Source organism: Scyliorhinus canicula, chromosome 2 (genome assembly GCF_902713615.1).
Source record: "Scyliorhinus canicula chromosome 2, sScyCan1.1, whole genome shotgun sequence".
Lineage (NCBI taxonomy): Eukaryota > Metazoa > Chordata > Chondrichthyes > Carcharhiniformes > Scyliorhinidae > Scyliorhinus > Scyliorhinus canicula.
In genome coordinates this window covers 59,292,124-59,314,127 of record NC_052147.1, presented here as the reverse complement: position 1 = coordinate 59,314,127, position 22,004 = coordinate 59,292,124, and the positions used below count along the sequence as shown (strand labels likewise).

The window sequence follows — 22,004 nt, the reverse complement described above, 5'->3', positions numbered from 1 at the left end:
GGTATGGACTTATTTCACTTTTCCACTGGATCTGTGAACAATTTGTATACTAGGGTGCATTAATATGGCGACATTAGTATTGATGAGAGGCAGCAAAGCCTTTGGTAAAATTGAGGTACTTGAACGTACAGTGCCCAAATGTGTTTATATGGCACTCTAGTAATTCTACTTATAATGATAACTAATGTGCTCATTGCACCTTTGCACAGGCAGTGTGGCATTTCTAACAATGTTCGCCTTCAGGGAAAAAAAACTGGGGTGCAGCTTTTCCTTTTTTTAAAAATTCTATTTTATTCCAAACCATACAACATTTCCACAATCATCTAAAACACACACAACCATAATACACACAGTTTGACACTTTTATATCTTTGTAAACTAATTTGTTCTACCCCCAATCTCTTCCTTCCCCCCCCCACCCCACCCCCTTCCTTAATTTAATTGTTGGTGACCAACCGAGATAAACAGACTCCACTTCGAATGGAACCCCTCCTCCGACCCCCTAAGGGCATGCCGAGTTGTTTCCATTTACAGGAACTCTGCCAAATCCCCCAACCACACCAAAGTCCGAGGTGGCACCATCGACCTCAATCCAATAGGATTTGTTGCTGGTAAATCAGAGACGAAGCCCCCCCAATCCGGCAGTTCCGGCAACTCCAATATACCAAAAATTGCCACCAAAGGACGCGGCTCTAATCTCACCCCCACGATCGTCAACAAAGTCTCGAACACTGATGTCCAGAACGCAATCAGTTTTGAGCAGGACAAAAACATATGCATGTGATTCGCTGGCCCCCTTGAGCATCTCCCACAACTATTTTCCACATCAGGAAAGAATCCAACCACACGCACTCTAGTCATATGAGCCCTGTGAACAACTTTAAATTGCATCAGACTCATTCTGGCACAAGTGGAGGTAGAGTTCACCCAGTACAGTGTTTCACTCCAGGCCCTTCTCCCTAATGCCATTCCCAGCTCCTTATACTTCCCCTTTATCGCTGCTAACGGGGTCTTTTCCGTCTCCTGCAACCTCCCGTATTTATCTGAGATCTTCCCTTCTAGCTCATCGCATGGCAACAATCTACCCATCGACATATGGCTCGGCAGCTGAGGAAATGAAGGGAACTCTTTGTGACCAAGGCTCCACACCACCATAGACCTAAATTCACTCCCCCCTCGGGAGCTGGTATTTCTACTTCAATTCCTCCAGCCCCACGAACCTACCCTCCACAAACCGATTCCTGATCCTCTCGACCCCTTCCCTCTTCCAGCTCCTATAAGTTGTGTCAATCCCCGTGAGTGCAGCTTTTCCACAAGTGAAGCAATAAATGAATTTCCTTTTCACGATTCAGAAGTTGCACGTCTTGTAACTCCTACGAGTTTCAGTTCTATTTACTTGAAAGTTGCCAATTTCTGGAAAAGATAGATTACATGGGGTTAGATGAAAGGTAAAACACTTCTATGTAATATACAGTATGTTACCCTAACCCAGTGTTTGAGATGGAATCATGTAAGCTGTTTTAACCTCGAATAATCAGAATGAATGCTTCCATCACACATACTAGCCATTCTTATTGTCCGAATGTGTGTACTTGTCACAATGTGGGCATTTTGTACTCCCCTGCCCAATATTGGTACTGCCCGAGTTAAATTTCCTGCATTCTTGGAATTTTTCTACTAAATGAGGAATCCATTATGGAATGGCTTCAATGTCTAAAAGCACCTGAACTATTTAAAAATACATGCCCTCACACTAGTAAGCCTTTGTATAATTTGCATGGGAAGCTTTCAAATTATTTGGTTGCTATTGTGCACTTAATTGGTGGGCCGGTGCACTTGCATGACAACATTTCCTAATATTTCTCATAGTGCTAGTTGACCATGCATTAAAAGAAAATCTTGTTCAGCTTGTGGGAAAGGTAATTATGAAGCAAGACTGACTGGAATGATTAATGTTTCTTGCACCATGAGACCTAAAGTGACATTTTATCGTTAACAGATGTATTCCATGTAAAGGATCCAGGTTCCCACCTACACTTCCACGCCCCACTGTAACAATCCTACCACTGAAGCTACCCTATTGCCAAACCAGTTCAGAAAAAGGACAAATGGAGGTATGAGATGGGTCTTTCTTTTGCATCAATTCAGCGTCCTACGGCAATGCGTCCTACGGCAATTCCTAAATATTGTTTATCTTTTATAATAATAATAATCTTTATTGTCACAAGTCGGCTTACATTAACACTACAATGAAGTTACTGTGAAAAGTCCCTAGTCGCCACATTCCGGCACCTGTTCGGGTACACAGAGGGAGAATTCAGAATGTCCAAATTACAGTACGTCTTTCGGGACTGTAGGAAGAAACCGACGCAGACACACGGAGAACGTGCAGACTCCGCACAGACAGCGACCCAAGTCAGGAATCGAACCTGGTACCCTGGCGCTGTGAAGCCACATTGCTAACCACTGCGCTACCGTGCTGCCATCAAAATATTATGCAAACCTATGTGCAATGGTACTTCAATCTTGTTCGCAAAATCTAAAGCTCTGTACCTTATTATTTCTGAATTTTGAAATGAATTTAATAAAAGATAAATTAAGTCATTATACGCAAGACCATAAGACATGGGAGAAGAAGTAGGCCATTCAGCCATTTTGAGTCTGTTCTTCTATTCAATGAGATCATGATTGGTCTGATGTGATAATCCTCACTCCATTTAAGGGGCTGGTGTAGCACAGTGGGCTAAACAGCTGGCTTGTAATGCAGAACAATGCCAGCAGCGCAGGTTCAACTCCCGTACTGGCCTCCCTGAACAGGCACTGGAATGTGGCGACTAGGGGCTTTTCACAGTAACTTCATTAAAACCTACTTGTCAGAATAAGCGATTATTATTATTATATGTTACTCATTTGTTTATGGGTAGCATGGTAGCATTGTGGATAGCACAATTGCTTCACAGCTCCAGGGTCTCAGGTTCGATTCCGACTTGGGTCACTGTCTGTGCGGAGTCTGCACATCCTCCCCGTGTGTGCGTGGGTTTCCTCCGAGTGCTCCGGTTTCCTCCCACAGTCCAAAGGTGTGCAGGTTAGGTGGATTGGCCATGATAAATTGCCCTTAGTGTCCAAAATTGCCCTTAGTGTTGGGTGGGGTTACTGGGTTATGGCGATAGGGTGGAGGTGTTGACCTTGGGTAGGGTGCTCTTTCCAGGAGCCGGTACAGACTCGATGGGCCGAATGGCCTCCTTCTGCACTGTAAATTCTGATGATGATTTCCCACCTCATCCCCATAACCCCTGATTACCCACTGATTAAAAATCTGGCTATCTCAAACTTGGATACATTTAGCGACCCAGCCTCTACAGCCCACTGTAGTAAAGAGTTCCACAACTTTGTTACCCTCTTGAGAGAAGAGATTCCTCCTCATCCCTGTCTTAAATGGGCAAGCCCTTACTCTGAGATTATGCCTGCTGGTGCCAACCTGTGCCAGGAGACAGTGCAAGGGAGTGACCCTCTGGGGTGCCCCGTTGGCTGTTTGTTTTTGGGGGGGGGGGGTAGATCTCCATGTTGATGCTTCGTGGGGCCAGCAATATCGGACGGGGTTTCTTTCTGTACTGATTGGGGTGCCGTTTAAAGATGGCGTCTCGATCTCTGTGGAGTCTGCCTTGTCGGAGACCTCTGAGACCGCAAAAACCCCGGCCACTGTTTTGTTTCTCCACCCACAGTGGCTCAAAATCTGGAGAGCTACACATCGGTTTTCAGCGAGAACCTGACACTCAGACAGCATATCGGAAATTCTGCCCTTTTTGTTATCCTCTCCACTTGCCTTCCCACCTATTTAGGTGTAATCCGCAAACTTGGGTAAAGTGCAGTCATTTCCCTCATCCAAGTCATTAACATATGCGGTAAAGAGGGCAGCACGGTGGCACAGTGGTTAGCATTGCTGCCTACGGCGCTGAGGACCCAGGTTCGAAATCCGGCCCTGGGTCACTGTCCGTGTGGAGTTTGCACATTCTCCCCGTGTCTGCATGGGTCTCACCCCCACAACCCAAAGATGTGCAGGATAGGTGTATTGGCCACGTTAAATTGCCCCTAATTTGAAAAAATAATTGGGTACTCCACATTTATATAAAAATATATATATATGGTCAATAATTGTGACCCCAGCACTACTCCCTGTGGCACTGCACCGGCTGCTAGTTATTCAAACTGTAAGGAACCATGTTAAAGAACCTAATGTTTCTGCTTGCAGATTAGTGCGTGGCTGTTTCCTTTTTGAACTGATCCAAATATTTAAGTTTAGTTAACAACTAATTTGTTGTATTTTCTGATTTAATTTTTTGAAAAGCAGTATGTTAATGAAAATTGGTGACGGTGTCTGAATATTCACAGTTTTACTGAGTATGCGTTTTTGAGCTTGTAGATCGTGAGGTCCTTCGTAAATGTATGTGCTTAGAATTGCATGCACAGGCAGCACGGTGGCGCAGTGGTAGCACTGCAGTCTCATGGCGCCGAGGTCCCAGGTTCGATCCCAGCTCTGGGTCACTGTCCGTGTGGAGTTTGCACATTCTCCCCGTGTTTGCGTGGGTTTCGCCCTCACAAGCCAAAGATGTGCTAAATTGCCCTTTAAATTGGGGAAAAAATGAATTGGGTACTCTAAATTTATTTTAAAAAGAATTGCATGCAGAACTATGGATGTAATATTTTAAAAACTGACTTCCAATCTTTGAAAATTGAATGAAAAATTGATGATCTGATGAAAGAATGAGGTTCTTGTGGGCAGCACGGTAGCATGGTGGTTAGCATAAATGCTTCACAGCTCCAGGGTCCCAGGTTCGGTTCCTGGCTGGGTCACTGTCTGTGTGGAGTCTGCACGTCCTCCCCGTGTGTGCGTGGGTTTCCTCCGGGTGCTCCGGTTTCCTCCCACAGTCCAAAGATGTGCGGGTTAGGTGGATTGGCCATGCTAAATTGCCCGTAGTGTCCTAAAAAGTAAGGTTTGGGGGGGGGGGGGGGGTTGTTGTTGGGTTACGGGTATAGGGTGGATACGTGGGTTTGAGTAGGGTGATCATTGCTCGGCACAACATCGAGGGACGAAGGGCCTGTTCTGTGCTGTACTGTTCTATGTTCTATGTTCTAGTCCCATTTGCAATGGAAGAGGCTTGAAAACATAGTTCTGGTTAACTTCCAATAAGACGGTGAAAGCACCTAGATGATTTGTGCAAATCTGGGGGAAGGAGGCTTAATTCCAGCTAATATAGTGGAGGTGGGAAACTGGCAGGGTGAAGAAGTCATCGGTAGTTAAAATCAAACAATTTCTATAACTAATGGATGACCAGCTCTCCCAGTTTGCTACCCAAGAGGTGAAAAGTATTTTCGCAGTGCTTCTTAAAGACCACCGTATTCCTCAGTCAAATAATGCTATTTCATGCTTACCCTGTCATCTCTTATCTTTGAAAGATGCCAGATGGTGCTTTTTGTAGTTTCTAGCATGTGTTGTTACTGTGGGGATGTGCAGGCACTTAATTTGAGACTTGGATTTCTAAACAGTGATTAATCTCAAGGGCAACTGCTGTGGATGGATTTCATGATATATAAACCTGTTTGCCACTTTCACAATATTGTTATAAATAGTTCAGTCTAAAATATTTTCTAGTATATCTGAAGCCTGTGTTGAAATTTTATTGGTAGCATATCATTAGTGGTTTTAAATTCTTTCCCATCGTCCTAGGAACAGTACTGGCGATCTGTTCTATTTCACAATCATTTTGACTATCTGGCAGAAAATAACTATGAATTTGACGAAACTGCAAAACACCAAGCACTAAAGGAACAGCAGGAACTGCTAATGAAGATGTTTGCTGTGAGTAAATTCTATATAATCTTGCACAGCTGTTTCTGCAAACATACGCATCCTCCCTTTCCTGACTATGAAGAGGAAGTTATGTGAACATCTTGCAAAGAAAGGGACTTTGTGTGCAATTTCATTTTAAATTTACAACAGCAAGAACATGCTGTTTGATTCGATCAGTCAAACTTTGGGTCATTGGCCTATGTACCTGGCATTGCACTGGCGCTGAAGTTCATACACTGTGTTACTCAATTATATAGGCAGAATAGCACGTTTCTTCAGTTGCTTGTAATAGGCAGTATACAGACCCTACTCAACCAGCCTGCACTTGGAAAAGCCCAAAGCAATATGTCTGTTGTAAGATGTGATTCCACGATTGGACAGCAGTTGCTACACAATTGAGTGCGTTCATTGTTGCACTAACAACCGATGTAAGATAATCAGTCAAGCTCATAATGTGGCTTCACTTGCTAGAGGTGACATACATTCATACACACAAACATGTTCTCTGCATACAAAAGGAATATGCTCAAGCCTTGTGCCATTTTGAATTAGCCTGGAGCTAGGAGAGCATATAGTTCCCCACCGCTTACTTCATGGCAACACCTCGGCCAATCAGCATCCTTTTCTCCTGTAGTGTAAATTGTTATCGTTTGAAATTTGGCATTTTTTGCTCTGTTTACTTGCTATAAATATGGCGGTTAATAAGGTCGCCTTTCTTGATCCTAATTACAAGTATACTTTCAAAGTCGGCAGGTATCTCTCGATACCGCCACAAGGTTCAACCTGAATACCGATCAAAGAACCAATACAGTTAGTTAGTTCAAAGTCAATACTACTTTATTTACACACAGTAAAATCTACTCTTGCACAATAACACTAAAGGCTAAACTATATCTATCACTAACACCTATACTTAACTTTGGGTGCCCACCTAGGTCAGAGGAACAATGGCCGTTGTTCAGATCTGAGGTTGTTGTGTTCGAAGAGGTAACAGGAGTACAGCTAAGATCGTCCGTCTGGTAGCGAGGGTTGAACTTGAACTTACTTGCCTCTGGTGGCGCTGGTGGAAGGGTCTCTCCACTTGAGAGCTGAATCCAAGAGGCTGAACCTTTGGCGGGGGTTACTTCTTATACTTGGAGGGGCTTCACGCACTTTTAGACAGGCCTTAAACTTGGTCCCAATTAATTGGGCAGCTTCTTGATCATTGTCATCGATCTAAACCAATAAAGGGGTGGGTGCCTTGATGGCTGGGCGTGTCCCAGGTGGCTGTTGGCCTTGCTTTGTTTATGTTTTTTGGTTGGGGTAGTGACGCCTGACTGTCTGGGACAGTATCGGCTCCCTGAGCATTAGTCCTTTGTTCCCCGGAGATGGGCCGTCAATATGTAAATCAACCCAGAGTTTCGATTCCGTCTGCTGACAGCCTTCCAAATATACATTCAGGCTCTGTGCCTGCTTGTTGCTCAGTATTGTCTATTTTTCCCTGTAGGCTCTGCAAGTGTCCATTTTATATACTGAAAGTGGCCATCCCAGATGGCTACACATCCTTGTTTTTTTCCCTTGGTGAGTCCAAGATGAAAAGCTTTGACAACATGTCTCTTTTCCGAAAACTCCCTCGGCAGTGCTTAATGTGGATATGCAAAAGGATGAATTCTATTTATCAGCGCTAATGTTTTGACCAGAGCACAAAGATGAATCCCAAAACTTCCTGAAATAAAAACAGGAAATACTCACAGAATATTTGGTCAAAAAGTGCTGCCAGACCTGCCGAGTATTTCTGGGGTTTTCATTTTTTATTCCGATTTTCATCATCCACAGCGTTTTGCTTTATCTCCAAAATATTATTTTACCTATTTTTGGCATATAATTTACCTTTTTATGTTTTGGAATTGATTTTTAAATGAAGATTTGTAAAATGAGCAGTATCATTATACTTTGAAAGCAAGGGGGAAAAAAACTAACACACTGTTTATTGTTTAGTTGTCTTGTAAGGTAGAGCGTGAATTCCGCTGTGAAGAACTCTCTGAATTTATGACCCAGAATGTCTTGAATCTGGCTATCAAGTATGCTTCACGTTCAAAGCGTCTAACTCTCGCCCAGCGCCTTAGCAACGTAGCGCAGGAGAAAGCTGCAGCTTTGTTGACCATACAAGACGAAGATGATGACTTTCAAGCGGTGCCAAAGGCTGGGTATTGCTGCTTTTATTAATTTGTAGTTTCAATGTACCGGTGAGTTTAGTTGGCTAGATGACAACAGTGTGAGAAGAATGGCACCACCAGCATGACTTTACAATCAATCCTTGACCACCAGAACCTCCAAGGTTTTGGTGAGAGCTAGTTAGGGACCGTTAACATTTTGTTTAAAGTAGGGAAGGTTTGAGAATTAAGACACTTGCATAGTAAAGAAACCATAAGATTCCATGGTTTTGAACAAACAAAAATAAACTTTGCTATACCAAGTCAGGGAGTAAAACAATTTACAATGCCTGTCTGATATTCTAACATTCAGGGTAAATATGAGGTACATGTGAACAGGCAAACTGGTTGGACGCATCACATTACACAATAAATGACAGATGCAACCAAAACCGATCCCATGGATAACTCAACAATCCACCCAGAAATTAGTCACACTAAGTCAACCAACCTCACTGAAATTCTGTGTCTCTCATGAGGGTTTCCAATCTTCACTTTCAAAGATCTCACGTTGGAATTCACTTCAAAAGTTGCTTCGACTTGGAGGGCCAAAACAATGGCCCACGTCAGGGTTTCACACTCTCCTTCTGCGAATCTGTTCCCCTGAGTACACTCAAAAGAATCAATTCCCAAACATAACTTCAGCTTTTTGGCAGCACCAGGCAGAATATCACCGCTCCAAAGGCCCACAGCACCGATTCAACAACCTTGTGCTGCCTTGTGGATCTTTAGGGTTTCTTCTGAGCCGCCCCCTTCAATTACTAGAGCTCACTTGGCTTACGTGGAGCTTATTTCTCTGCTCCTCTTTATGGGCAGCATGGTGGTTAGCATCAATGCTTCACAGCTTCAGGGTCCCAGGTTCGATTCCCGGCTGGGGCACTGTCTGTGTGGAGTCTGCACGTCCTCCCCGTGTGTGCGTGGGTTTCCTCCGGGTGCTCCGGTTTCCTCCCACAGTCCAAAGATGTGCGGGTTAGGTGGATTGGCCAGGCTAAATTGCCCTTAGTGTCCTAAAAAATAATGTTAATGGGGGTTGTTGGGTTACTGGTATAGGGTGGATGCGTGGGCTTGGGTAGGGTGATCATTGCTCGGCACAACATTGAGGGCTGAAGGGCCTGTTCTGTGCTGTACTGTTCTAATTCTAATTCTCTTTTTATTAACTTAACTGGGACCTATATCTGTCCCCTGTCTTTGCCCCTTACTTGAGACTTCCTTTAAGGACTTCCTCCCTTGTCACTCTCTCTGGGACACTTTGTGACTCTGGCACTCTGCACCCAAGCACTTGACCTGGGTTTTCACACCCTTCTTCTGCCTTTGTGCAGGCATAATGGGCCTGTTCTGGGCGTGAAGAACCTGAAGATGTTGAGCTGCATATGTGCAACCTGCATATCTGAAGTCTGTTGCTGACCTGCCCGTTCGGCACAGCAAGGTGGGATTTGTAACACCTTTTTAACTTTGGAAGAAAGATAGCCTCACTACAGTGAAGGTTTCTTTACAACGGTCTTTACAATGATTTTACAATTCCTTTACAGGAAGCACTTGACATCATAAACGTCTAAAAAAAAAAACTTATTACCTACTATAGATATAAACTTTTAATTTTGTTTCACAAGTATATATGTCATATCAAGTTACAAAGATTTAACCAAAACAAAAACCAATACATGTAACAAGTAGGATCAGCATAATTTAAACATCACCAAATTATCAGAGTTCAGCATTGTATTCCCACTATTATGATCCTGGACCAGACAACAACGGTGGCTAGGAGACTGGACTAAACCCCCAATATTTTAGTTTATTTGAAAGACTGCGCGGAAAGAAAGAATCGCTCCAGGAGAGTGATTGCATGAAGAATTGGGGCCTGGTTATTTTTAAAATAAAACTTTTTATTATAAATATTTAACTTCATACCCAAAAAAAGCAGCTTGCAATTAGCCCTCAACACAACTATACAATTTCCCATTAAACAAGAAAAGAAACATATACAGCTCTAAATCCAGTTTAAAATGAGCAGGGCATAGAGTAATACTTGTGGGACAGAACAGATTCTGGCTCATGTTTGAACCCCTTCAGACTCTGGCTGAAAGTTCCAAATAGCTACTTCAACTTTAAAAATATTATTACTCTTTTTTTTTTTCTCCCTCTATCCTAATGGGCAAAAAACTGCCTATAATTATCTGTGATCTAAAAAAACAGAGTTGCCAGATCAGACTTCACACCCAAAAGGCTTTTCTCCAAACTTATGTCTCCACAGCTTTCTCCAAAACTGCCTCTCTCCACAGCTTCTAACAAATGAGCACAGTAAGAAGTCTTACAACACCAGGTTAAAGTCCAACAGGTTTGTTTCAAACACGAGCTTTCGGAGCGCAGCTCCTTCGAAGGTGAAACAAAGGAAACTGAAACAATCCTGTTGGACTTTAACCTGGTGTTGTAAGATTTCTTACTGTGCTCACCCCAGTCCAACGCCGGCATCTCCACATCATGTCTAACAAATGAGTCTGTGCATTCCTTGGCACCACCCAGTAATGACCTCATCTCCCCCAAACTAAAAAAAAACAAATTCTCTCTGCAGGCTGCAAAGCATTTTAATTCCTCGGGGACCTCCCCAGGCAAACCACTAGGCATTAGCCCAGAAACATTCCTTGGTCAATTTCCCATGCTAGCTGCTAAAACTACTCTAGCCCAGCAGAACAGAACTCTGCTTTTTAAAGAAACTGAAACATGACCATTGCAATAAAATACATTCTCAGCCCAGGCTTTTACCCCTTACATTACCTATTTCATTTAGAATCCAATTTTTCTAACATCTTCCGATTGTTACACCAGTTATTTCCAGTCTTTAGCTCAGCAACAAGGTTTTATTTAAGTCCACTGTCCAGTTCTTTTCGTTAGTGGTTGATGCAATTCCATCTTTAAGCTCATTGTCCAAACTCAAATGTGGTGAAATCGCACTCCAAGACCAGGATAAAATGTACGCCTGTCCACTGACTCGAAATTCCATTTCAAGGATGTCATTGAGATGCTTTTTATGTTCAGAAAAAAGTGTATGGTATTCCTGCTTTGAACATTTTGAGATCTCATAGTTTCTCAAACGGTTATTATTTAATACTCTTTCAAGCAATATCAATCGCTTCCTCACTTATTGTTCTTTTCAATATTTCAACTCTTTCACACAGTTCACAAACCACATTATTCCACTCCTCTGCGGGTTTTAAAGAGTCCTTTGTGAATTTTTTGCTTGCCTGGCTTCCTGCTGCTGTGCTCTGTCTCATGACTGGCGAGCACTTGTGCCCTCTGCCGAATCATTTTGCGCTTTCAGTGTCTTCCATTGACACTTGTTCATTTTCAATTCTGCAGGCGCTTATGTTGCTTCTACACTGTCAATTACTGAGGTGGAAACATCCGTATTGTTATTTGGACCATTTCTTCACTCAACAGAATCACAATTGGGCAAGGAGTTTTTATTCACAGGAACAGCTTTGAAATTGCAACATCCCCTCCCAGGCTGTGAAAAAATTGTACTACCTGCTGTATCATTGCTCAATATAAAATCTGCAGTTTTAATATCTTTGCTCCCAATAAGCTCGGAGCTGAACCAGTATCTCTCAGGGTAACGATTTTTCCGGACTCATTGTTGGACAAAAGTGGAGTGACTTCCCCTTCCATTATAAACCCTTTGTAATCTTTTTCAGTTCTACCGTATCCCGCTGTAAAAACATTAGTAGCACTGAGTTTCTCGCAAGTTTCACTTTCTGGTGCAGCCTTCTCTGTGGAAATCCTTGTCCCTTGCATCAATACCATTCTTCTAGTATCTATTTTCTTTACTGGTAACAGCTTTTGTAATTATTACTGCCACTGTTTTACCATTCAGCTGCCAACAATGGACTTGGAGATGCCTTTTCTTATGGCAGTAAAAGGATTCTGGTTTCTTTGTCTACTTTATCATTTTTCTTGACTGGAACATCTCTCTCTTCCCTTCGGCTCGACTCGTTTCTGCTCCTCCAGCTTCATTTCTCTGCGCGTATACGGGAGGCCCTAAGGCTGTTCAGCTTTGAATTATCAACCTTTGTGTTCAAGTAGTAAGTTGGGTTTCGTAGCAATGGGTTCAATTCCCATACCAGCTGTGCTCGTTCTTGGAGGCCTGTCTGCCTTGCTCCAAGCTTGATGTGGAGTGGTGCTCCTCGAGCGATATACTCGGATGTCTCACTCAAACAGAGAGATGCCTATTGTCCTCTCAAACCACAGCTAATTTGCCCATGTTCCCACAAAATCATGAGCTGTAGGAAAATATACTGTCGCGATTTTGCATGTTCTATCTGTTGAAATCAGATTTTACTAAAGCAAAACTACACATAGAAGGCAGAGATCACCAGTAAAGCTGCTCTGTCTGGCTTCATTCAGCTCCCACACTGAAAATGAAACAAAAACACACCCTGCGGGAAACAGCCTAAAACGAAAGTAAAAAGCTGACACAGCCCAGCTCCACCCACTCTCTGACATCACTGCAGTAATAAACACCCATTTCTTAAAGGTACTCTCACATGACACCATGTCGTATGTTTTTTTTTTTGGGTCATTTAAAACCGTGTCTTAGTATTGTTCTGTGTTGGGTGTTCTTCTATTGTACTCTTGGAGAGATCAAAATTCCAAATCTGTTTCATTTTGAAATTTCACGTAAGTATCCCATGACCGATGATAAAATCCCGTGTGCAGCATGAGCAGGATTCAAATATAAAATTCTCGGATGAAATTGGCAGCTTGGAATTTGGGCTTTTTCCACTTTGGTTAAATCTTAAATTCAGTAAATTACATTGTTTCGTATGGATTTCAACTAACTGCAGCTAAATAAATGGAAGAGCTGCAAGTAACCACATAATCCAACCACCTTGTGCGTTTTTCCTGCATTTGCAATGAATTGTTATGCATGCAAATGCAGTCTTGTTTCATTTAAATAAATCAGCTAGTTCTCAAAACTGTCTTCCACCTGCAGACACAGAAGGTCAGTGACCAAATGGAATTCGCCGCATATGCAACCCGCAGCTCAAAGTTGTGTTGGAAAGGAAGACGGTAGTGAGGAAGGTGTTCAGAATTGTGCAGAAGAAAATGGTGACAATGAATTGGATTCTGAGGAAGCACCTTGTGCAAAGAGAAGTGAGACCACTAGATTTTTAACGTTTTAGATTTCTTGTTGCACGTTTAGCTTATTGGTGACCCGAAGCCAGTTTGAAGTCTCGGGCGGAAGAATTTTACGCTCTCCCGCCAGCCAGTTTGTTGTCGGGAGGGCTGAGCATAAAATTCCTGGGGTGGGCTTCCAGCTGGGTTCCGTCCACCCGAAATCTCTGCAGTTTTAAGCTAGGGTGGGCGAGGCTTCGGCCAACCAGCTCGCCATTGCCCCAATTGAGGCCCTTGTGGCCAATTATCGGCCATTTAAGGGCTGATTCCCGCACAGAAAATAATGAAATTCCGGCTGTGGCGGGTTGGGAAATCAGGGTGTGGTAGTAGCACTTCCATCACCAGCCACTTTTTTTTTTTAAAGTTGAGAGTACCAATTATTATTTTTTCCAATCAAGGGGCAATTTAGCGTGGCCAATCCACCTAACCTGCACATCTTTGGGTCGTGGGGGTGAAGTCCACGGAGACACGGGGAGAATGTGCAAACTTCACATGGACAGTAACCCAGGGTTGGGATCGAACCTGGGACGTCGGCACCCTGAGCAGCTGTGCTAACTCCAGCAATCTTTTTTAACATCACCAATTTCTGAAGAGTCGCTCTCGTGCAGTTCCTCCCACAAGGACTTTAAATAAAATAAATTGTGCTTCTATTCCTGTAGCTGCATGTCTTCCACTCCATCACTTTTTCTTCCTTTGTGCATAAACATAATCTGACCCATTTGGTATTTGGATTCAGAATTTTGAAGTAAATAAATAAATGAAAAAGTTTGTACAGTAGGTACTGACGCATGATTTCCTGCAATTTCCAAAAATAATGCCTCCAGTTTATTTGTGCTGGCAATTTCTGCTTGGAAGAAACCCAATGTCTGCTGAAAACAGATTCTTAGTGTTGAGTATTTATTGAATACAACTGACTCATTGTCCTTATGTACTGCAGGGTTAAATCCATTTAATAAAGATCATGTTTCCACAGAAATCATTACTCCAAAATCAGGTATGTCTTGCAAAACTCTTTCATGTAAAGTACATATGAGAATAGTTTGCCATTGATGTAATACACTATCTTTAGGATGTATTTTGTGAAATCTGCTCAGTACAAGCTGAGCCTCAATTTATGTCAAATGCAATGGATTTTTTTTAAGCCTACAATATCTTTCTAATAAACTGTTAACACTTGCAATAAAAAAAATGATGTAATTGAAGATCCTTCCATTATATATTTTTCCAAGTCACTTTGCATGTTAAAAAGTGTGATTTAAAAAAAAAACTAGCTTGACTTTAGTGTCAGTAGATTTCAACCAAAAGCAGTAGGCTTCAATCCCATCATTTGGTGTATCATGCACATTTGTGCTTGATCAACTGGCTGGTTGGCTAACAGTGTAAATTGGATTAATGGACCATTCATTGCAAACTGAAAGTAGATGCTTAATCATGGATTGTTTCCTTTTGAATGCTGGCAGTGTCCTAAATGATCGCATCATCCAATCATTGATACCTGGAAAAGTATTTAATTTTTTGTTTTATTAGTGGAATTGGAAACTAGTATTTGATTTATGATGCAAGTTCTAGTTTTCTAACTTTATATCTCTCCTTTCAACAGTAACTCTTACAAACAGCATGCTTGCACGTTCCAATCCCTTTAAGGTAAGAAATCTTAAACGGTTTTGCAATTATTAAATATAACCTCTAATTATACTAATAATTAAATACAGGCAGAGGTTTGATTAGAAAACAGTTGGTATCCACAAGAGAAATTCAACATAACTTAGAGCCCTAGCAACGTAACTGCAATCTGCTCTCCCAGGAGGTAAAGAGGAAAGAGATTTTTCAAGGAGGCTTCTTCCCAAAACAAAAGAAAACAAAAATAGCAAACATTTGTTATTCACAGACTTAAAAGTATGAATATCAGAGTCTGAAAATAGATAAATTTGATGTTCTAATGCATGCTGATATTGCACATTTTCTTTCCTTTTTTTTGCATTGAAAAACCTACATAAGAGATCAAAGCTGAAACAAGTAGGAATGTAATGTTGGGTAAATCGGGAAGGAGTGATGCTTAGGTTTTAAAGAATTGCAAATAAGAGGGGAAGAAGAAGACTCGATGGCATGTTTATAGTGTTTTTTCATTTTAAGATCTTAGGAAATTGGCATAGGTAGAACATTCAGAGAGTCCTGATTCCAGTGCAGCAAGGATTTAGAATGGTAGGTGAACACCTAGAAAGTATTAACATAAACAAGAGGAATCTTCAGCCTTGAGATCACGATATGCTGATCTAGCCGTGCTGCAAGAGGAATGAATGCTCCTTGTGTGTGGTATGAAGAAAATTGGTCCATGTAGAATGGTATTTGTCATCAAAGGAAGAGGCTTCATTTGAGCAGAGGAGATGACATGAAAAGGAGAGGAAGCATCCTTGGAGCACCTCTTGAGTTGATGGAGAAATAGTCAGCCTTGGAAACAAGACATAATTTGTGACTGGAGAGGAAACTCGTCCTTATTGCAGAAGGACGCTCATGCTAATTTGTCCAGGGTATTGTCAAATGTGATCAGCAGAGTGATCAAAGGCAGAGGTTGAATTCAAAAATAGACAGAAAGATAACCAGTGCAAGTATATTAAAAATGATTTCTGGTCATCGATTAAAGCAGGACTTTCAGGATACTAGTTTAAAGTCTTGCATAATTTTAGAAACTGCACAAAGGCAGTAAGTGACAAGGGTAGGCAAGAATAATCATTTTTAGGGATAGGATGGAATGGCACAAATTTCCAAAGAAAAGTAGACGAGTAAGAGACTGAGGTAAACTTATTGTACAAACGCCATTTGGAGATGTATAGCTTAAGAATATTATTTTATTACATACCAAAAATTACAAGTGAGTTGCCACTCCATAAGGTGTTCCTCACAAAGGAAAAGGGATACAGTTATAAGGTGCACAGGTAAAATATAAAGGTCAGAATCTCCCAAAGGAGTGGCAAATCACCATCAGATTGCCACTCTGCTCCTGCTTTCTTTTGCCACTCCAGAGCTCTGCATTTCTGGCGGGGTCTCTGATGCCGGCTTCTGTAGAAATGCAGAGCGTACAATCCCCACAAGAGCTATGCTGTAGCTCTGGATGGGAGAAGGTGAGCCTTCCCATCTTTTTATGGCAGTTTCTGTCATATTCTGTTAAGTAAACTGTTTAAATGTCCTGAAGGTACTTTGAAAATCTAGGTGGGTGGCTGGGTGAGGTAAGGGTGAAAGGTGACAGTTGGATAGGGTGACAGGTTGACAAGGTGGTAGATGAGCCGTGTGGGGAGGTGGCAGGTGGATGAGCGTGGTGGGTGAATAAGGTGGGTAGAAGCTGGGTAGCATGGTAGGCAGGTATGGTGGGCAGGGAGGCTGATGGATGAGCTGCATAGGATGGCGTGTGGTTAAGATGGGTACAGCGGTAGAATGTCCGGGGAATGTCAGGTTGGTTTGTGGGGGGTCAGGACTTAATGGGGGGATTAGTTGGGTCTTGTCACGGAGTGGGTCAAGGCGGAGATGGATGGTGAGGGTGGGAGAGGGGGTAGCAGTGTTCAGTCGGTGAGTCTGGGGAATGTTGGGTGAGTCGGAAGATCATTGTAAGTGATTGAGTGGTCAAATATGTAGTTACCAGGAGTTAGATTAGGATTTTATTGTCAAACATTTCCTGGGTAACCATTCAGGCAATTATTGCGGAACTGTTCGAAGTCTCAGACTGTAACTCGGGCACTTCTTCAGAAGATCCCGGAGAGTGGGGGAACTGCCATGGTAAGTTCAGACCTCCTGGACAATTCCTATGGAGTCAGTGCATTGGCACTTTAGACAGGTTCGGATGATCCACAGACAAGAACATCTGGGCCGGTGTTGCAGCTGAATCCTCGCTATTTAGGTCCATGCAATTGCACTAAAGTGAAATGGATGATTAATTATGGAACCGCAATGTAACTTACCCCTCTAATTGCTGATCAGTGAGCTGAAACTTCTGAATCTATGCACAAAATGCGCATCTACAATATCCGACCCCTATTCCAATTTTCTCATTCTCTTACCTCCTCTGTTTGGATCCTTTGTCTTTCTTTCCTGAATGCTCCTCTTCTCCCTCTGCTCCGCTTTGCTCAACTTAATTTCTCTATTACCACACCATTCATTACCCCCTGCCCGCCTCGCCTCTCTCCATCTTCATCCTCCTATCTCATTTCCCTTTCTCTTTTCTGTTCAGTGATCCCTTCGTTTTCCATCTCCCCTTTTGCCACATCTTTTTGCGATCTCCATCTCTTCCTTTTCTCTCTGCTCTGCATGTTTTTCATCTACCTCCTCCTCATTATCTCCTCCTTCCGTCATCTCCGCCTCTTCTTACCATCTCTGTTGCTCCACCCTCATCTATCGCTATCTGCTATTTTTCTTCGTACCCCAAGATCTTGCTTGATCTGAATTGTTGCCCTTGTTCTTGACTCCTCTGGAGCTAAATTACGTGGCCCCTGGAAATGGGCCTGGGGATTGTGAGGTGTGTTTGATCCGTGCTCATTTGGGGTAATACAGGCAGCATGTCAGCTTTGTGCTCCCCGCTCATTTACCTGATTGCTACATGCAGCCAGTGAGTGCCAAGGCCACTGCTCACTGGCTCCATGTAACAGCAGAGAACCCAAAATCATAACTTGCTAGAACCTGTTCTTTGCCCTGACTGAAGCCATACCTCTTAAAGTGGAGATGCAGCATGACTGGTACAGGTATTAGCAGCCATGCAGGAAGTCAGTTTGCTATGGGAAGCATTGCAGAATGGCACATGTGAACGGGCAGGAGAGCATCACCATGAAATCATCCAGACATGTGCTTAGAAGGTGGTAGGAACAGATAGCTGTGTCAATGCAGGAGCAAAGCCAGAATGACCTGCATGCCGTGCAGCAAGGTTATGCAAGGTCAGTGAATGCATCTACAAATGTTGCATCCTACCAAGAAGCCGTTATGCTGCTCACTGCACCACACCCCCTTCATTCATCTACCAACAATCTCAATCAATCAGAACTCTTACCAAGCATACATATGCTTCACTCCAACAACCTTCCCTCTAACAACTTTATCACTGCTGCAACCGTACAGCTTGCACACACTATTCAACCATGACAGCCATGTCAACCAAAAGGACTCACTGTCACATTTCCCTTCCTCTTGCAGAACAAGGTGATACAGAACTGGAAACAGCAGGAACTAACCGGGGAGGGTGTTCTTACCTTTGTATGTATTCAGGACATTTGTATTATATGTCCTTCCACCCATGGAGGTGATAGTGCTGCCCATTGTTGGGAAACCCATTGCTGAGGCTGTGACCAATGGCAGGGTTGAAGCTATCAAAGATGGTTACATCCTCATGCCCAATCATCCTCGCACCCCTTCTCTCTCTACCACAAACTTGCTCTTGGGCCTTTTCAGATAGCAAAGATGTTCAACCTGGCCCTGCAGTAGAAGAAACACCAAGAGGGGAGTGTTGAAGAGGACACGCACATCATCACTTGATTTCATGACAGCCACCAGCTTAAGTGCTGACGCTGTGTATTTTATAGTAAAAATAGAGGTGGAATCTGCCTGTAGGACATCGGGTGTGAGTGGCCTGAAGCTGGGTCAAAGGGAAATGACCACACAGGTGTCAGCTCCCCAGAGGAAGAGATGACACATTTGTTCCACTACAATAGGACAGCCTACAGAACAGGCTGATGCTTTGCACTTGATGCTTTGGGGAAACTTGCAGTCTACGTCAAGAAGCATGGAAGCTTCCAGCATCAGCTTGGTATAGGGCTTTGCACAGAGCTTCAAGCCCATCCTTTTCAGCATGGGAATGGTGGCCACCTTTGTTTGAACACCCACGGACCCAAAATATGATACAGCGTACGATGGCTCATGCATCCTCCATTGATGCTCGCAATGTAGTAGGTAGTAGTCACTCAAATGTCAGTACTGCAGTGGAAACTCCTACTGTCCTGCAAGGTCAACTAACTACCGGACAAGCTTAGACTATTGCCGTCATGGCTGTGGATTACAGTGGTACAGTGGAGCTTGCAGGATGTCACAGCAGTCAGCAATCTGTCCTCCCAACAGATTATTAGGATTAATGAGGTGAAGTGCCACGCGAGCGGAGTTGATAGTGGTTCCTTGGAACACAAACCTGCTGTCCTGTTTTAAAAATATAGCATTTGTACTGCCACTGTCAGCCAGCTCAGGCTGCTGCTTCCCATGGTGAGACAGTGCTATCAGAAACCGCCCACTTTGCTCTCCAAGGCCATCTGCAGTCTTCCCAAATGAAAATTAGCAGTCTTTCATCAACCCTGTTGTAGCCATTGGGGTAACGAGGGTTAGGAACGCTGCGACACGCACTAGCCCTCTCCAGTTCCTCTATATTCTTCTGGAACTGCACGCAGTAATGGATGTGTCATCTAACCAAGATTCAATACAGGTTTAGTATAACTTCCCTGCTTTTCAATTCTATCCCTCTGGAAGCACTTGCTTTTTTATGGCTTTGCTAATTTGTGGGGCAACTTTTAATGGCTGGCATCTTTGTACTTGTGAGATTCCTCTGTTTCGCTATCCAACCGACATTTGATGCTTTCACAGCAATCTACTGCCTATGATCATACACCATCTTGATGTTATGGGAGTGCAATCCCTCGGTTCTGCATTGTAACAGAGTTGATGTGCATCAAATTGATGTATGTGCAGTCACCGGGAAAGCCAGCAATCCTTGCAAAGCCATGTTCTCCACTGCTTCGCTGGCAAGAAAAAATTGAGTATTAACTCTAATAAATAGAGTCCGTGACCTCCTTTATGTAACAGTTGACAGCAAGCTGAGGTATTCTGAATATCTCTCAAGCCCAGCCTGGGAAGAGGCAGATAAATAAAGTTTTGTTGCCACAGCCTCCTTCACAGCCATTGGTAATGCAGTCCTTGCCTCCTTCAAAGGTTGCAATTCAGAATATCATTAATGAAGCATAAGCATCTCATCTTTTGCCCTTAACTTTTTTTTTTTTAAATTTAGATTACCCAATTATTTTTTCCAATTAAGGGGCAATTTAGCGTCGCCAATCCACCTACTCTGCACATTTTTGGGTTGTGGGGGCGAAACCCACGCAGACACGGGGAGAATGTGCAAACTCCACACGGACAGTGACCCAGAGCCGGGATCGAACCTGGGACCTCAGCACCGTGAAGCGGTTGTGCTAACCACTAGGCCACCGTGCTGCCCTCTTTTGCCCTTTACTAACATTCAGGTGCGATGATTGCTCCTTGACCACCATTCTTACTGCAAACCGTTCCCCCTTCCTTTCCCTTCTTCCAGCAACTTGTCCCGCTCTCTGTGGCTCTGATTCATTCTTCCAAGTCTTGCTGTGTTCCAAGGGGAATTCTATCGTGCACCCATGTTAGAAACAACTAGTTTGTGTAGAGGCCTTGACGTCAGCAAAAGGTCCTGCAGCACTTCCACCCCACTCTCTCTAACTGTTGAAACTTGAAGCAACTATAAAAATCCCCAAACATTTGTGGTATTGTAGCAAGAGCCAGAAGAAATCAACCAGGAACTAAATTGTAGGTACTGTACGCTCCATGTCTGGCACCTATAAGAACAAAGGCAGCAGGCACGTTGGTACACAATCACATGCAAGTTCCCTGCCAATTCTCACACCATCACCTGGAAATATATTGTGATTCCTTTGTCGTCATTAGGCCACAATCCTGGAATTCCCTAACTAACAGGAGTGTGGGTTTAGGTAGACCACATGGACTGCAGCAATTCAAGAAAGCAGCTCACTTGTCACCTTCTCGAGGACAATTGGGGATGACCAACAAATGCTGGCCCTGCTTGTGAGAACCACATCCCATGAATGGATAAAAGCAGAAGTTAATGATCCTTTTAAATAGCAATGGCAGGAGCCCCACCCTACCGCTGAACATGTGTTAGATGAAAAAAGCAGGAGCATTGAATTCCAAAATGGCATCACTGCTGCAATGAAATTAGCATCGCGCACTAAATTGATACCATGGCTTGCCTTCTTTGTGTACTTCCAGATGTTTACTATGTGCACACTAATGCTGTCACCAGTATGGTATCTGTTATTTTAGAACTTTAATAGCTTGTAACCAATCACAAAAAAAGGGGTGCACCCGTCATGTCCAACACCACTGGAAGCTCAACTACTAGAGATTATAGAATCACTACGGGCGATAAGTACAGCGTCCATTAAATTAATTACAATATCAAATGGAGTGAAGTCGCTCCGTCTGGACCTGTAAAGACTTAATTACCTGCAAAGGCTCCCATTCAAAGTATCGTCTTGCATCATTGACTTTGTCCATATATGTGTTTCTGGAACCCACCTCTTCACTCGCCTGCGGAAGGAGCTGCGCTCCGAAAGCTAGTGATTTGAAGCAAACTTTAACCTGGTGTTGTAAGACTTCTTACGGATTGAAGTATATCATTGATCTAAACAGTGTTTTTAATATAGTTTCTCCAAAAGTGATTAAAATAATAATGCAGACAACAAGAACATTTCTTTTCACGGAGTCAAATTGTGATATTTGGTACTTGGGTCTTGTGCTTTGCCAATCGTGCAAAATTTGCATTATGCTTTCTTTTACCCCAGCTAACCATTAATAGAATCAGGCCTGACAGCATCCGTGGTTAATGTTTCAAGCCTGTGTTCTTTCCTCTGTTCTAATGAAAGGTCACAGACCACAAACATTTACTCTGTTTCTCTCCCAACAGAAGCTGCCAAATCTGCTGAGTATTTCCAGCATTTTCTGTTTTGAGT

At 43.0% G+C, this 22,004-nt stretch overlaps 1 protein-coding gene across 1 annotated transcript in view; it reads left to right on the top strand.

Moving 5' to 3' along the window:
- wdhd1 (WD repeat and HMG-box DNA binding protein 1) overlaps positions 1-22,004 on the top strand; it is a 61,401-nt gene that overhangs the window by 27,742 nt on the left and 11,655 nt on the right. The window contains exons 15-20 of the mRNA XM_038779334.1: positions 2,000-2,114; positions 5,726-5,857; positions 7,826-8,034; positions 13,031-13,191; positions 14,150-14,206; positions 14,813-14,856. Of these exons, the coding sequence (XP_038635262.1) occupies positions 2,000-2,114; positions 5,726-5,857; positions 7,826-8,034; positions 13,031-13,191; positions 14,150-14,206; positions 14,813-14,856 (718 nt within the window). The remainder of the gene's footprint in view (positions 1-1,999; positions 2,115-5,725; positions 5,858-7,825; positions 8,035-13,030; positions 13,192-14,149; positions 14,207-14,812; positions 14,857-22,004) is intronic.